This window comes from Lineus longissimus, chromosome 9 (assembly GCF_910592395.1).
Source record: "Lineus longissimus chromosome 9, tnLinLong1.2, whole genome shotgun sequence".
NCBI lineage: Eukaryota > Metazoa > Nemertea > Pilidiophora > Heteronemertea > Lineidae > Lineus > Lineus longissimus.
This window is the reverse complement of record NC_088316.1, coordinates 13,665,743-13,680,762: the sequence shown is the minus strand read 5'-3', so window position 1 is coordinate 13,680,762 and position 15,020 is coordinate 13,665,743. Positions and strand designations below refer to the sequence as shown.

General features: G+C 40.6%; 4 protein-coding genes across 5 annotated transcripts; 3 read left to right on the top strand and 1 right to left on the bottom strand.

The window, feature by feature from the left end:
- Window positions 1–69: 69 nt before the first annotated feature.
- LOC135493458 (post-GPI attachment to proteins factor 2-like) lies at window positions 70–2,753 on the bottom strand. The gene is made up of 5 exons (XM_064780821.1): window positions 2,493–2,753; window positions 1,987–2,242; window positions 1,484–1,593; window positions 1,159–1,267; window positions 70–942 (listed from the first exon to the last, which is right to left on the bottom strand). Exons 1-5 carry the CDS (start codon window positions 2,649–2,651, stop codon window positions 803–805), a joined length of 774 nt encoding a protein of 257 aa, XP_064636891.1. The 5' UTR covers window positions 2,652–2,753; the 3' UTR covers window positions 70–802.
- Window positions 2,754–3,461: 708 nt separating this feature from the next.
- On the top strand, window positions 3,462–5,799 carry LOC135493935 (post-GPI attachment to proteins factor 2-like). Its single transcript, XM_064781608.1, has 5 exons — window positions 3,462–3,709; window positions 4,070–4,325; window positions 4,681–4,790; window positions 5,003–5,111; window positions 5,454–5,799. Exons 1-5 carry the CDS (start codon window positions 3,464–3,466, stop codon window positions 5,594–5,596), a joined length of 864 nt encoding a protein of 287 aa, XP_064637678.1. The 5' UTR covers window positions 3,462–3,463; the 3' UTR covers window positions 5,597–5,799.
- A 1,004-nt stretch (window positions 5,800–6,803) lies between these two features.
- On the top strand, window positions 6,804–11,259 carry LOC135493820 (autophagy-related protein 13-like). 2 transcript variants are annotated; one of them, XM_064781404.1, is made up of 6 exons: window positions 6,804–6,884; window positions 7,473–7,681; window positions 7,832–8,391; window positions 9,220–9,420; window positions 9,627–9,912; window positions 10,045–11,259. In XM_064781404.1, exons 2-6 carry the CDS (start codon window positions 7,529–7,531, stop codon window positions 10,246–10,248), a joined length of 1,404 nt encoding a protein of 467 aa, XP_064637474.1. In that variant the 5' UTR covers window positions 6,804–6,884; window positions 7,473–7,528; the 3' UTR covers window positions 10,249–11,259. The 2 variants fall into 2 exon arrangements, with proteins under 2 accessions (XP_064637474.1, XP_064637473.1); XM_064781403.1 differs by having other exon boundaries at window positions 7,832–8,427.
- A 508-nt stretch (window positions 11,260–11,767) lies between these two features.
- On the top strand, window positions 11,768–14,159 carry LOC135493748 (putative ankyrin repeat protein RF_0381). Its single transcript, XM_064781291.1, has 5 exons — window positions 11,768–11,830; window positions 12,084–12,240; window positions 12,419–12,655; window positions 12,828–13,030; window positions 13,550–14,159. The coding sequence occupies exons 2-5, from the start codon at window positions 12,087–12,089 to the stop codon at window positions 13,760–13,762; spliced, it is 807 nt and encodes a 268-aa protein (XP_064637361.1). The 5' UTR covers window positions 11,768–11,830; window positions 12,084–12,086; the 3' UTR covers window positions 13,763–14,159.
- The last annotated feature ends 861 nt before the right edge of the window (window positions 14,160–15,020 follow it).

Below are 15,020 nucleotides of genomic sequence, written 5' to 3'. Positions count from 1 at the left end.
GCATCGTCTCACGAGGTAGTGAAGCAAGAACCCCTTTATCCTGCCATAATAATGCGAAGAAACACACACTTCCTAAAATATTAAGTATCTTTTTTATTTGATATGTTCCCTCCAAGTTTAACATACAACTACACTAAAACAATATGGTGACATACATTATCCATACAATAGATATATGTATTCTTCATGCATGCAGTTAATACACACAGATCGAGCAGAACTTCTAAGAAAATGTTAGTACTTCTACTAGTACTAACTAATACCCGGCTTAAAGCTGCACTCAGCGCTGTAAAAAAGTATAAATCATAACAGAGGACGAGATGAAAACCCACAACCTAGTAATTAGGCCATCTATTACTTAACTATCTATAAATTATGCTATGTCTCAAAGGAAATGCCCTTGAGAAACGAAGTGAAAATCTAAACTGAATACAGAAGAATCTCTCTTAAGGAAACCCTTGGGACTGAATAGAGGGCATCCTGCTTACAGAGGTGTCCACTAAGGGAGGTTCCCTGGTATTCCAAATAAATGAATGCATAACGTCCATGCAGAATATACAATGTTATTCCTTGCCCATGTGTTGAACATGCTCAATGTTAAAGAAGATTCTTATCTGAAAGCAACCACTGGAAGGCCATGAACCAGCACTGGGCCACTGGACCTTCCTCAAAGAATAGGGGACTGATTTGCCAGGTGAACGCATAAACAAGAAATAACCTACAACCAATACGAAATAAAACAGCACACTTAAGGAAATTCTATCGTGCCTTGGTGGGTAACCCTGCATGGGCAAATTCCAAGTCAACTGCTGTGATTGTCGTGAGAATCTGGGTATCGTATGGAATATTCTCGGTCGTCAAAGATGAAGAGAGACTCGATGAGATGAGAGTAGATGTTGGAGAGGACGACCAGGTACTCACACAGGGCAAACAGGCTGTACACTGAAAGAAAGTGAAATGGAATCATGAGATGCAATTGACAAAAAGGGCTTGCTTGTGAATTTCTGACTGTTTTAGGTTACTGTCACTTTCTGATAATGTGCCAAGTTGGTAATGGTCTAATTATAAGCAGCAGCTCTGCCACCATCTGTTGACACATGCAACGTGACAAGTGACATTGTGAAAAGGATGTCTAAAGCACACCCACATTGGACTTACCTCCAGGTTCACAATAGGTATTATGTCTAATGAAAAAGTAAACAGCCAGTGCAAATATACCAGCGTTGAATAGAAATGTGTTTCGCTTGTGGATGTATGCCTTGAGTATCTGAAAAAAAGACAAACAGTTGATTACTAAAAAAGATCTGAACAAACAAAATCTGATAGCTAGAACTCCTGGCACTATAAACAATCCAAAGGGGTCGTGTGTTCTCCCACCCATGCAGCACAAGCTCCTGGTATTCAATGGGGGCTCTGCAGGATCCATGACAGAAGTACTTGTAAAGAGGAGGCTGACCATGGCCTGATGACTTTTGTTACATACCTTGCCTCTGAGTGGCTGCCATTCGTGTGCCCATCGTATCACAACCAGATACATAAACATATAAGTTATGGCACACGATATGAAGACTATGAAACATTTCTCATGGAGAGCTGGAACGAAAGTAGAAGTATTGTGAACAGGACTATCCCAATACAGAATGGAGTAACGAAAATCATCACAGAGCTACAAAATTTGTCATCTATTGGGCTTCAAAGTTTGTCTTTATCATCTGCGCAGAACCTGGAGGATTCTGTTTGGACAGTGCATTTATAGATCTGAGATTCCACCAGGTGGTTGGCCTAGATATAATTGATGATATTGTCAGAGTAATTGCAATGATATTGATTAATTATAGGCCTGTGAAATTCAAGCTGGTCATGTTTACATCATCAATGCTATGTTTTGATATGATCTGCATTCAACAACGGTCACTTTTCTAATTACAATATTGATTATTAATTAAAGTAAAGTGTTTTGCCAATCCCTTGGATTATACCACTTACAATAGTTATCTGTTGAAGAGACATAAGTCAGTCCAACTAGGCCATTAATCTCCATACAGGCAATCAGGGTAGAAAATTTCACGACAGCCTGGTAAAGACTTTGTTGATATACATTGAAGCTCTTTGAGAAGTATTTGTAAGTTAAGACAATGTGAAGATAATGACTGGCTGCGATCAAAGCTATGCTGATTCTCCATATATATCGCTGGGGGGCGAAGCCAATGGCAGCACTTATCGATGGGAGGTAGTTTCGGACCTGAAATTTAACAGATGTTTAGCTCCATTTAGTGTTGACAAAGAAAAATTGTGCATCAAATCTTCACGATTGAAAACAGGGACACTACTGGTACATGATCAAAGATGAATGAAGTACACGATGTCATCAACGGGTCATGAGCATGTCGGTTACATCATTTGTGTATGTTTCATTTCGAACAAAGCAGTAGGCTACAAATGCCTAGAGCACCGAATGACTGTGATGAGTGCACTCATCACTTGCAGCTCACCTGACAATGTGTGGCTGTAGCGGACTCAAAATCAAACAGCAGACTGATCAAAATACAGGAGATGAAACTTCCACCAGTCATCACTGCAAAGGCCACATGAAGCGTTCTCAGTGGCACAGAGAACAGGGTGCCTGAATCTTTACTTGACCCTTTATTCATTTTTGGCGTTGACAGTATTTATTTTTGGACAGAAATCAAGCGAAAAAAGATAAAATTGAAAAACACATTGCAGAAAATTATTTTTTTGTCATTAGCGGAAGTTTGGTCTCACTTTCATTGCATTGTGGGATAGGACAGATTTCTAGTCTCGCGCAATTTTCTAGTCTCTTGCTAAAGCGAGCGTCTGGTCGCAAGCGTTGATATTTTGGTGAATTTATACTGCCGGTAATAATTGGTTCTCTTTATGCCTATTGATGTTTGATGTAGGTCAACTGTTGGTTCTTGATCTCTGAAGTGCCTAATTACTGTTAATCCGTTGCTCTTCACATCTGTAATCATGGAGGTACTATCCAATTAAAGTACTATTTATAAAAAAAACTTCCTTGCTGCAAAGAAGCGGTCTCAAAAAGATCAAAAGAATCAATATCATTCCAGAAGAACCTCTCTATGAAGAACACCCACTGGACTGACAAGAAGTGTCCTTAATAGAGAGGTGTCCTGATAAAAGAGGTCAAATTGAATGGAGACAACTAATTTGGGACAAAACCTAGTATCCTTAATAGAGATGGTGTCCTCGTTAGAGCGGTGTCCGCTTAAGAAGGTTCCACTGTACTTTATTACCAGCACTCACAGAGAAACATTGCGCGTGGGATGGCAATAACTACCTCGCGGGTACGGTGACTCCTGGCTTTAGGCGATATTAGTGGCAATACCTAGCTTGCAATCATTGCCATGTGTCGCCCATCAAGAGTTTCGCACATTTCACCGGCTCGGTATATCTAATATCTCAGTAACGCAGACGACGGGAGAGCATGGCGACTGACACTGTGATACGAGGATGTGCGACGCCGCCCGTTTTTCAACTTATTTCTCGTAAGAAAACATTGTCAACGCCAAAAACGAACCGAGATTCAAGTAAAGATCCAGGCGCCCTGTTCTCTATACCTCTGAGAAAAATTCATGCGACCTGTGCCGTGATTGCTGGCGGAAGTTTCATCTCCTGTGTTTTGATCAGTTTGCTGTTTGATTTCGAGACGGCTACTACCACAAGTTGCCAGGTAAGGAGATTTTACGGACGAAATTCTTATTTGCGGCTATCTTATCGAGAACACACACTGGACGCAGAGGATCTGCGCCCCCCCCCCCCCCCCCCCAGCCTGAAGAGAAAGAAAAGAATGATGGGAAAGGGCTGCCGGATACCATTTGCCTTCTTCCTCTGCATTCGACCTGTTAAACTTCCGCGATGAAGACTCCTATGCACTCCATTTCTTCATCCTGATCGTCTTTCCGGGCGACAGACCGATGCCGGTCCACTGCGTCCGGAGTGTACCACGAGGACGCACGCGTAGGCCAATTGGACATGACAAAATCGGAGTTCAGACTTGATGCTGACTGATACGTTTTTTTCAATATTTCAGGTCCAAAACTACATGCCATCAATAAGCGCTTCAACAAGTTTAGTCCCCGAGCAATACATATGGAGAACCAGCATAGGTTTAACTATTGGATATCATTATCTTTTCATCATACTGAACTACAAATTTTTCTCCGAAAACTTTAATGTTCAGCAGACAACTCTTTACCAGGCTTTCGTGAAGTGTTCTGCTCTCGTGGGATTCATGGAGACCAATGGCTTGGTCGGATTAACGTTTATCACTTCGTCAGAAGATCATCGTAAGTACGAAAAGTGTGTCCGCAATGAAAACACGAGCCTTCCGGCAGGAACCCGTCATCAATACGCGGTGAGGATAGCTGCATGTAATGATATTTATGACTGCGAAATCGTCAATAAGGTTGTTCGCATTTGAAACAGCAAAATAAATATGAACGAAAAAAGCACTAAATGAAATTTATCGGCGTTAGCGACACTCCTAAAGTCTCCTCCTCTTAGAATGTGGCGAAATGAACAGCGATGATAAATCGTTATGAAAAAGGGACATTTTTTCGAAAACACCTGTTAAAAAGAGAGAGCTGGTGCCCATGTTGCCACTGCTAGTATTCATTTTCAACATCCTTCTCTTCATTTCAGCTTCCCATCATAAATGTTTTGTAGTCTTCATGTCGTGCGCGATAACTAACATGTTGATGTACGTGGTTGTGATACAATGGGCACACGAATGGCAGCCCCTCAGAGGGAAGGTACGTATCAAAAGCAAACGACATGGAAGCAGGTGCTCTGGTGTCGGAGTATATTCCTTCCTGATGCGTCCTTATTACAATCTCGAGCAAATAGTGTCGGCTAAGATCGACCCTCACCTATTCAAGACAACCACTGCCTACATGAGTGTAAGTCATGATGTAAAAAATTGGTCAAGTTCGAATCAGATGTTTTCTCTGTTGCTATTTTTCAGATGCTGAAGACATACATCCAAAAGCGTAACGCATTTGTATTCAACGCTACTACATTTGCCTTTGCTTATTACTTTTTTATTAGACATCATACTTACTGTGAGCCTGGAGGTAAGTTCAGTGAGGCTGTATTTATAATTTCGTTGTAAGGAAACCACGCCATTGTGGGCAGTTCAAGATAGGTACCACAAAGCACCTGCGAGATCCGTCAAAAATCACTGCGATCCGCTTGCGGTCTCGGTCTCACGAAGAGGCAGTATCAGTCAGTGGCAAGGTGGCGAGTTTCAAATGCAAGTCTTCCTCACGTCAAATTGACATCTCAGCCACCGCGCAGGAGTGTGTTTAAAATATGATGCTTTTTGGAAGGCCATGGACTGCCCCGGTTGTCTAAACTTAGCCAGTTTCCAAGGCCTTATCATTTGCCTGTGATATATTTTTCCTTGTACTTTTCAGTTTACAGTCTATTTGCGCTGTGTGAGTACCTGGTTGTACTGTCAAATATCTACTCCCATCTCATCGATTCCCTCTACATATTCAATGACAGCGAGTTCTACATATCGTACCCAGGTGGTCGGGCTGACGTCAAAGATAAATAACTCATGTTGACTCCATTTACACACTTTGGTGATTACCTTCTCTGTGTTTTTTGGGTAAAGAGCATAGACTTATTTACCAAGAAATTATAATTCAGCGATTGAGTATATACAAACGTATATGGTAGACATGCAGCTAAACGCTATAATCGTGTTTTGGTCAAGACATGGTCGCAGGATAATATTTATCATCCTGTAATGTTGAAACTTGAATAATGTTTATTACATAATGAAATAAAATTATCTTGATGTAAATTGCAATCGTTCGAAAAGTATGTTCTTTGCATTATCATGAGTATTGTTGTTCGATCGGCGTTAGTAGCAACTTTGGCGCTAATAGACAAGAGTTATCGCTAAGTCTGAGCTAACGCCGGCACGCGCTTGTGTCTCCAACAACAAGGGGCCCTGCATGGTCAGGTGACAACTTGGATTCACAAGGTGAGAGGATGATCTCAAAAGAATGAAGAGCCACAACCCAATATTAAATTTTGCACTAAGCACTGCTAGTATACAGCTGGCGTGAAATGGCCCGAATACAAGTGCTCTCCATTCTCATGATTGGCTTTTGGACGACCGCTCCCTACGCCATATCCTGGTTCCGCCTATGAAAACTACACTCCTGACTCAGTGGACCGGCCTCGTTCCTAAACAAAGAGGAAGAAAGATCAGGATGACGATCAAAACAAGCAATCGTTTGATTCATGACGTTAGATAAAGCACATGTCAGTTTGTCAGTGACAGCTGTACATGTCTCCCGGGGTTTTATTAACATCGTTCATTGCAATTGATTTGCAACCACTAAATGATTTATGGCCGTCATCTGGAACCGGAGCTCTGGGGGGACAACATGATGTCGGCAACAAAACATGTGGTGCGAAAATGGCCATCAACCAGCACTTCCAACAGTCTGGGATCCTGACCCGAATAGATGGCATCAATTGTAAATATGAAACTCATCGAGCGGATTGCTCTTCGGGATTGTGGCACTCCGCATTCACCCCCTCGCACTTGAAGTGCTAATCAGTCAAAACTAAGAGAAATCCCTCCAAGAGTCCCAATGCATCGGATGATGATGATGGTGATTAAACGTCGCCATATATTTCCACTGCCTCAGGAGTGTAAAACGCGAAAACTTACGGCCAGGCTCTTTTCAGCGAGCGTATCTGGTTGCGAAAGACTGAAGTGTAGGCTAAATTTGCATTGTGGGACATATCAGAATCAAAACTTCCGGTTTCTATTCCGAATTTTGCGTTGTATTTTGAAACAAATGTTGACGAAATATACTTTATGCGTGCGTATATTTGTTACGTTGAATATCCTTAATTGGAGATATGTAATCATAGAACAAGAAAAAAGTACAATATTTTGGGTTGAAGTGAATTATCCGTGGTGTTTTTAGTTTTCTTGTGGGTGGGTGGTGATGTCATCACTGCTCAGACTCGGTCGGTGTCGCGTGTGATGCACACACGTCGTCATGCACATGACATGCAGTGGCAGTGCATGCTTGTATACAGTACAGTTTTTTGGGGGGGGGGGGGCTAGGGAGGGCATATGTGTTGATGGTAAAGTTGTATCTGTAGCGTAAAGGCTGTAGCTGCAGTCAAAGACATTTTTTTGTAACAACCGTGGCCCGGAAGACAATTGTAAATGACTATGAGTACCACTGCCACTTGTGCTAGTATACTATGACGGGTATTCTCCACAAGGCCATTTGTTGAAGTCTAGTCGGGGCATCCCACACTACCTTGACTTGGAAGCAGTCATCCTACCTACCTTGCTCTTGAATTTTGTAAAGGGTTTGGACTGAAAACTCCCCTTCATTGTATATTTTCATTTGGTCAATATAGGTATTGTAAGGTACATACATTGATATTTTCAGGTGTCCTTTCAAGAAATGAAATGGTCTTGATTTGATTGAAACAAATTGCAAACAAGATGGCATCTGGAAAGTTATCAATACAGGACAAGAAGGACTTGGAAAAGTTCACCAAGTTTCTGATTTATAAAAGCGTTCAAATAATTGTGCAGTCACGCCTTGGGGATAAGGTACTAACACAATCAAAGCCATTTTCTTCAGGATCAGACTGGGTGAGTTGAAATGCTGTAAACCTCAGAAATTTTGCAGACTTTTTATTTTACAGATTTTGCAAATACCTGAAAGCTTTTAAATTCAAACTTCAAGAAACTTTAAACTCAACTGCCCTGAGAATAAAGTTTGTATTGATTTTTACATTGCAGTTCAACCTGGCCATACGAGATATTCCTGATGTCACAGGAGAAACAAAGAGGGCACTGGCATCACATCTGATCTCCACCACCAAGACACTATGTATCGAGATCTCGTTAAAAACTGCCGAAGGTGATACTATGGTATTGGAAATGTGGTCACTGGGAATGAGTGAACAGTGTGACCCGAGCGTCAAAGTTAGCTACATGGTCTACAACCGAATGGGACTGCTTTTAAAGTCACTTTTCTGTGTGACTCGTGTCACACCTGCTTATAGACTCTCTCGACAGCAGGGACCAGAGAACTATGTGATATGCTATCGAATATACCTGGGAGAGCCGCAGGTCTATAATTTGGGTGGTGGCTACAACACGACAAAAGTTGGAGCCATACCAACGCCAAATGGGACAATTTCATTATGTGTTTCATATCGGACAAAGCTACTTATATCGCCGCAACACAGCTGCAGAGACTTAAGTATTGAACTAAAAGAGAATCATTTTCAAAGGGAGAGTCCAAAGAAGATGACTCCGGCGAAACCATGTCATTTTCACGCGCAGAGGTCACGAAGGTATGGTGGAGGTGAAAGGGAGACGCTGAGGGAGGTGTAAGTGCAGGGATGGTCAAAATGTCGTCTAGTCCCACAGTATCAAAATGTTTCAAAGTTGATGTGTCGTTTTTTGTAGCTTTTGGTGTGTGTGTTTTTTGGCAATCGGCACTCAATTTACCTGTTTTACCAATACATTTCAAAATAGCTTGCTTAGTCAGTCTTCAGTTTGCTGGGAGCAACTTTGTTATCTTCCAAAATTGATTTCCAGCAAATTAAGATGTTGAACTATTTTGCAAACTTCGTGTTTCCATAAAAATTTGATTCTATTCTAAATCAATAACTTACTCCATTTATAACCTTCCCTTCATCCATGCCTAATCCCTGGGCTAACTGTGTTTTTCTTTTGCATGTTGCCCTCATACTCATTGGATCACAACCTTGGCCAAAATGGCCGGTATCACTATTAAGTTTTGCATCAAGTGTTCATGTCTTAGATGACTTATTTTGCCAGCGAAAATGCATCTGCATTTACTCTTGCGTTAACTTGTCCTGTTGTTCTCATACTTCAAGATCATACTATCTTTTTCCCAGCTGAGAAGAGTGCAGAGCATGAAGCCACAGCCAAGGGGCAACATCAACCCTCTGTCATGTCTAACGTGCTCAACAAAAGGCTTTGTCGCATCATCACCTGATGGCTGTAATGTATTGAAGCTGAGGAGAATTCATTAGCTGAGACAAACGTGAGATTCTACTGTGTTAAATATAAACTATGCAGAAAAACTCTGCGCTTTCTCCTATTTTTTTGATTTTCCATCATTGATTGGCCTATTATTACATTTTCCTCTCCAGAGCTAGCTATGGGGACATTGAGCATTTCGTTGGGTCGGCTGACTCCCAGGACATGTGTGCTATATCATTCTCCACGAGCCCACCAGATCCCCTGATGCACCCCAGCTACTACATGAACCAGAACAAAACTGGCTCGGGGCGCTTACATCGACCTACGTCAGAAGACACAATTCATGAATATGAAGAAGAGAGACCAGCCTCGTAAGTTATCATTGTCTAAGTCATTGTGTAAGCGTAAGCGTCATGTCGAGTATTCTGCTTTTAGACAGTATAGACAAATTCCGAATGAGGCTCCTTCATACAAGCTTATGTATCTGGTTTGATGCTCAACAAGTTGATCATCAGTCTTACTCTTCCTTTGGTGGATGACAGCGATTTAGAGCCTTGTCCTCGATGATTATTTTCAGAATGCCTGAGCGACAGATCAGTTTTACCCAGTGCCAGAAACTTGGTGCCTTTGCTCCAACGAAAACAGGTTTCCAGAAGCCGAGTTCGTTGACAGACGAAGACTTGCCCTTTGCCAATCTTTACAAATACCAGGATGAGAAACCAGAGGACAGCCCGTCGAAAAGGTCACAGGGGTCAAAGAAGAGTGACAGCAGTGATAACGACAACGTGGAGAATATGGAGTGCGGTGGTTCCACGAGTAGCAGCCAGATGTCAGCACCAGATGACTTTGTGATGGTTGAACTGGTAAGTCACTCTGAATGGCTTGGAATGGAAAAATACAAATTTTACAATCTTTTGATTCTTCAGAGATGTTATGCGTTTCTTGATGACTCCATTGCGTTACAAGTGATTTATACACAAATTTATCCTTTTCAGAAAACTCCGTTTGCTGGTACTGACGGGGCATCGGATTTGGGTAAATTTTACCGCGAGTGCCAGGGGGCGCCAGGGCTTGCCATGTTCGATGAGGAACCAACCGTAGCAGAGACACTGGAGACGATAACGGACCAACTAGCTGTGTTCGAGGCAAACATGAAGGACTTCGATGATTTTGTGGATGCGTTACAAACAAACGAGTGATCGCTTTGAATGTTAGTTGGATATTGGGACTACTCATCTGTAAAATGTTTCATAGTTCTCTGGATGGACATTACAGTTTTGTTATAGTGTTCTGTCTAAATTTTGAGAGACGTTGTTTACTTTAGGTTTAAAAATGTGCTTGGTTGATGTTCTTCAAGGCAAGGTTTGTTCAGAATTTGAAATTGAATTGGAGATTTTGCCAATTACAGGAGCATACATTGATTGCATTAATAAGTAATGGATTGGTTCTCTGTTATATATATGTTTATTTTTTTTCGTACTAGGTACAATCAGATCTTTATTTGATTTAATTCAAGATTCTGGTATGACTAGCATTATAAGTCATCAAATATTGGAGATGTCTTGAAACTCTTGCACGTTTCAGCAGCCTCACTCTTGTTCCTTGACACATAAAGCCACTAGAATGTTTTGAGTACAAACCTGTTTTGTATCTTTTCAACTTAGCCTGTAAATAGCTGTAAATGTCTTTGCAATGTTCTTCTTTCAATGTACATCTTTAAAATGTACAGAGTTTTAAAAAGTACAAAACTCATCAAACGTTTTGAACAAAAAGGAGTTAGTTGGGCCTTTATTCAAAATAAGTGGGCCCGTCTGCCTGTAAACTTTCTATCAATAATGCAAAGATTGCCAATTTTGTCTGGATGTATGTCTCCCTGCAGTTTACTTCACTTGTCATTGTAGGTCAGGATTGGTTAACATAACAAATGCAATAAGAGGATAGGTTAGCTAAACCATTGGTTGTAATCACAGTTTGTCCCAATCTTCAAATTATACTCTCAAGGCACCAATTTGGATGGAAAATATTAATATATTCTCACCAGGCTTTGAACATTTGCCAAGTAATTATCCTTCACACAACCAAACGATATACCATTAGAAATTTTTGGAGACGATCATGTAAATATCAACTATGGATTATTGTTGAACCATGTTTTGTAAATAAGCTGTAAGTTAAGACGAGGTATAATAAATGTGTTCATCAACGGTGAATAGATCTTGAATTCTTTTTGTGGTGCGTGTTCAAACTTTGGCTCAAGGCAAACATAATCCTTGGCAAATTATTCCATCCCTGAGATGTCACTAAAAGGGAGTACTTGCCTGATGATCATTCCCATTTGTGACACAGAGACAGGCAGGCATTTTGATTGAGATCTTGATGGTCCCAGAGGGTACATCGACACGTATTTGATGTATTCATTCTGTTTGAACCTGGAGGACACCAAGTGGGATCAACAAGTTTCATTTATTCATTTATATGTTTGCAAAATGAGTCTTGTGGCCATTGAACTGGGTGACTTTCCGAGATCTCACAAGCGATGTGTTTGGGCAAAGAAATTCAAATCCCACTACCTGAGTCTTGAACCCCTTCAGTCAACAGAGCCCTTACTTCACCGAGATTGAGGAAGCCCTTTTTTCAAGGTAAAGACAAGGTTTCTATGGAAATTATTCTCGAGTTTACTTTTCACGACGATTTGCTACTACTAGAGCCACGAGTCTACCTGTGTCAAAAAGTGTAACTGAAATTAATGCCACAAATCTGTCTGCTATTTTCAATCTGCAGGTTATAAACTTCATATTTTCACATCAAAACGAATTCTTAGAGCATGAAAAAATAATCATTGTATTCATTGATACTTCAACAGTCATCAAAATGCAGTGAAAAGCTTATTTGGTCCGAGGATTTTGCATGATTATCAAGGATACATGAATTTTTTGGTTTTATTTTTGTGTATATGGGGTGTGTCAAAAAAATGTACATACTGAAATCAAGCTATCGTTTATTAAAACGTTTGTTTTACTTTTTCTTTTTGAAGGTTATGATGAGTACTCCAGAACAGGAAAAGGAGCAACTACTCCACAAAGCTGTCCGCAGTAATGACCAAGAGATGGTGGACAAGTTACTCAATGATGGGGTGGACACAGACTGCCTGTTTTATGGATGGACACCTTTGATGGTGGCTGTAAAGTCTGGTCGGTATCGGTACAGTGGAACCTCGCTTAGTGGCCTCTCTTAGCAGGATGACGTCACCATTTTAAAAAGACACTGACGTTGGTCCTTTCCAAACTCGTGTAATATGGTTTAATAGAAAGTGGCAGTAAATGAGGGTAAACTCTAAAGACTCGTCTGATCTGATGTTATAATTTGCAGGTCATTCAAACCTTGCAGTATGGCTGATAGAACGAGGCAGCAATGTAAACTTCAAAGACTCATCTGACATTACCATACTAGAAGAAGCAACAAGGAGATGTGAGTGTGACACAACAGTTGTTGAGGCACTTTTGAAGACTAACTGTCAACCTGATGCAGAATTTAGCGATGGGGAGACACCACTCACTGTTGCTGCGGAAAAGAATAAGACAGATCTGACGAAGATCCTCCTAGAAGGTATATTTTCTTGTCAATCATTTCGTCTAGTTTTTATCATCCTTGTCCCAATATGCAAGAAACTCTTTCTCTCGTGACTATCAAAGTAGCGAGGTTGTTGTTATCTGAAGTTTCAAAACCAGGGAAGAAACTTTTGCATTGTTTAATTTCTTCTTCTTATTCCACTGTCTAGGTGGAGCTGATGTGAATAAGCCTAACAGTAAGGGTGAGACACCTGCCTATGTCTGTTGTCGGAGGGACAGTAAGGAAGTGTTAAAGATACTGATAGACAATCGTGCTGATGTAAACATTGGTTGTGAAGGGGAACGTTCATTGACACCACTCATGAAATGCGTTCTGCTCGATAATCATGAGTTGGCTAGGATGATCATGAGGGTAAGTGAAACACTTGATAGACCCTGGTATAACTTGTCAAAAACTAATTGCCTTGTTTGGACGGCCTTGTGTCAAATAATGTCTACTATAACATTATCCAATTTAAAAAACATGTTGACAAACAATAGCGTCAATGAAATCTTGCATGTAAAATTTCAATTTCTGACTGCTTAAACAGGACACTATCAGATTCTCAGCAGTAGACACTTATTTCATTTGAGGTCTTCTTGTGATAATGACATAAATGCTAGAAACAGTGATTCATATTGGCCCTCCCTCCAGGTTCAATCTTTCCTCAAGTACATTGTATCTGGGTGCATTCCACAAAGAACAACCATCCAACTTGGATGGATGTTGGAGTTCAGCTGGAGACGAAGCTCTTGTGATCAAGAGAGAAACGAAAGCTAACAACCAGGTTTGAAAGAGACATAGTATAGATATAAAAGCAAAATCGAACGCTTGGAAGAAGAAGGGGGTTCAGCTGCACTAATTCATAAAATTTTCCATTTTGTCTTTCAGTCGAAATGTGACATGAATGCCATGGACAAGTCAGGTTGGTCAGCTCTTTGGTATGCCGTGGTGGAAGGGAGCACTGACTTGGTCAAAGTGTTAGTGAAGGGAGGGGCGGATGTGAACTTCAGGGATAGTGCTGGACGCACCGCTTTAGACTTCGTGAAGGAGATTCATGATGACGATATGATAGAAACTCTGATGATGGTTGGGGGTCTTTGAATTCGATACACCCAGGGACATTCTCGGACAATCTTGGAGGTAATCAGAAAGTTCATGGTGGAGAAATTAAGTAGTGGATATAAAATGCGTGTTTGCAATTTGTTGAAGTGTCAATTTACAATAACGAGCCAGCCAGCTGAGCTGACTCAAATGAGCCATCATCTTAAGAGAACAATATCCATTTCTGTAAAAATTTGGCACTTGGATGCACTTAATAGTCCATCCCAAGACCAATCAGATACAGTAAAAGAAGAAGCAATAATCGTTTTTTTGTTGATCTCAATATGATTAATTTTGTACAATATATATTTCTGTTTTTGATGCACAAGTTTGTAATTATGGGATTCTATTTGTCCCATCTATGCTTGTTGTTTTGAGGCACTGCCAAATAAATAAACATCCGTCCAATAACACACTCGATTATTTTATTCATTGTCATTATAAACCGAGTCCTGGTTTGATTGTGACTATAACTCGTACGACAGTAATTTTCTCTATTCGGATGATGATCCTGTGAGACATGATGATTCTGGCAGATGGTTGTGACAACATTGAACAACTGTATGTGGTCTCCTCTCAAAGACAAGATTGTTGAAGAAATAACAACAACCTCTATCTTGCTGACTTGAACTGTCTCTGTTGATGACAAGAAGGTTGCAAATGAAATGCATCTTTTGGTAACAACCATGCCCTTTAATGATAATGATAATAGAATCCTAAAGACGTCGTAATATTTTCTATGCAGGTCTTCATCAATAGTCTGACGTTCCGTGGAAGAACTTTATTGTACTGAATTGCAGGTGGATTTCTTTCTATGAATGACATTGAAGATAAAGAAAGTGGTGATGTCAAATCTTGGAGCCCAACCCAATCATGCTGACAGCCATTGACCACACCCACCCTTTAGTTGCCAGTTTGAACTCAGTTTAATTTGGTTTTGTCCAAATCGGCTTCCGTACTATTCAAGATTTGACCTCAGTGACCCCAATTATTGTTTGAGTTGCCCAATCAGATCAATTCCGCCAAAAGTGCGTTTTAGAAAATAAGGAATGGGATGGGATTAAATGTATGTCAAAGTTGTCCCTTTTCAAATCAAAGTAGACGAAATCATATGTAGTTGCCTATAAAGACAAACATTAGATAAAATTTGCTGGCTTATATTACCTGTCTTGGTAGAACAAGAAAGAAATAGATGCCTGCATCTCCGGCTGTCCGGTACATTTGAAATATTTTATGCCTCATTTTATACTCGACTGTT

What these genes read in the sequence shown, in the direction of transcription:
- LOC135493458 (XM_064780821.1), bottom strand. Translation starts at nt 2,651, where the DNA reads ATGAATAAAGGGTCAAGTAAAGATTCAGGCACCCTGTTCTCTGTGCCA. An exon ending in CTACAGCCACACATTGTCAG is followed by an intron (nt 2,243 to 2,492) that starts GTGAGCTGCAAG and finishes GTTAAATTTCAG; the next exon opens with GTCCGAAACTACCTCCCATC. An exon ending in GGCAGCCACTCAGAGGCAAG is followed by an intron (nt 1,268 to 1,483) that starts GTATGTAACAAA and finishes TCTTTTTTTCAG; the next exon opens with ATACTCAAGGCATACATCCA.
- LOC135493935 (XM_064781608.1), top strand. Translation starts at nt 3,464, where the DNA reads ATGGCGACTGACACTGTGATACGAGGATGTGCGACGCCGCCCGTTTTT. An exon ending in CACTTCGTCAGAAGATCATC is followed by an intron (nt 4,326 to 4,680) that starts GTAAGTACGAAA and finishes TCTTCATTTCAG; the next exon opens with CTTCCCATCATAAATGTTTT. An exon ending in TACTTACTGTGAGCCTGGAG is followed by an intron (nt 5,112 to 5,453) that starts GTAAGTTCAGTG and finishes TGTACTTTTCAG; the next exon opens with TTTACAGTCTATTTGCGCTG.
- LOC135493820 (XM_064781403.1), top strand. Translation starts at nt 7,529, where the DNA reads ATGGCATCTGGAAAGTTATCAATACAGGACAAGAAGGACTTGGAAAAG. An exon ending in AGGGAGACGCTGAGGGAGGT is followed by an intron (nt 8,428 to 9,219) that starts GTAAGTGCAGGG and finishes TTTCCTCTCCAG; the next exon opens with AGCTAGCTATGGGGACATTG. An exon ending in GAAGAAGAGAGACCAGCCTC is followed by an intron (nt 9,421 to 9,626) that starts GTAAGTTATCAT and finishes GATTATTTTCAG; the next exon opens with AATGCCTGAGCGACAGATCA.
- LOC135493748 (XM_064781291.1), top strand. Translation starts at nt 12,087, where the DNA reads ATGATGAGTACTCCAGAACAGGAAAAGGAGCAACTACTCCACAAAGCT. An exon ending in GACGAAGATCCTCCTAGAAG is followed by an intron (nt 12,656 to 12,827) that starts GTATATTTTCTT and finishes TCCACTGTCTAG; the next exon opens with GTGGAGCTGATGTGAATAAG. An exon ending in TGGCTAGGATGATCATGAGG is followed by an intron (nt 13,031 to 13,549) that starts GTAAGTGAAACA and finishes TTTGTCTTTCAG; the next exon opens with TCGAAATGTGACATGAATGC.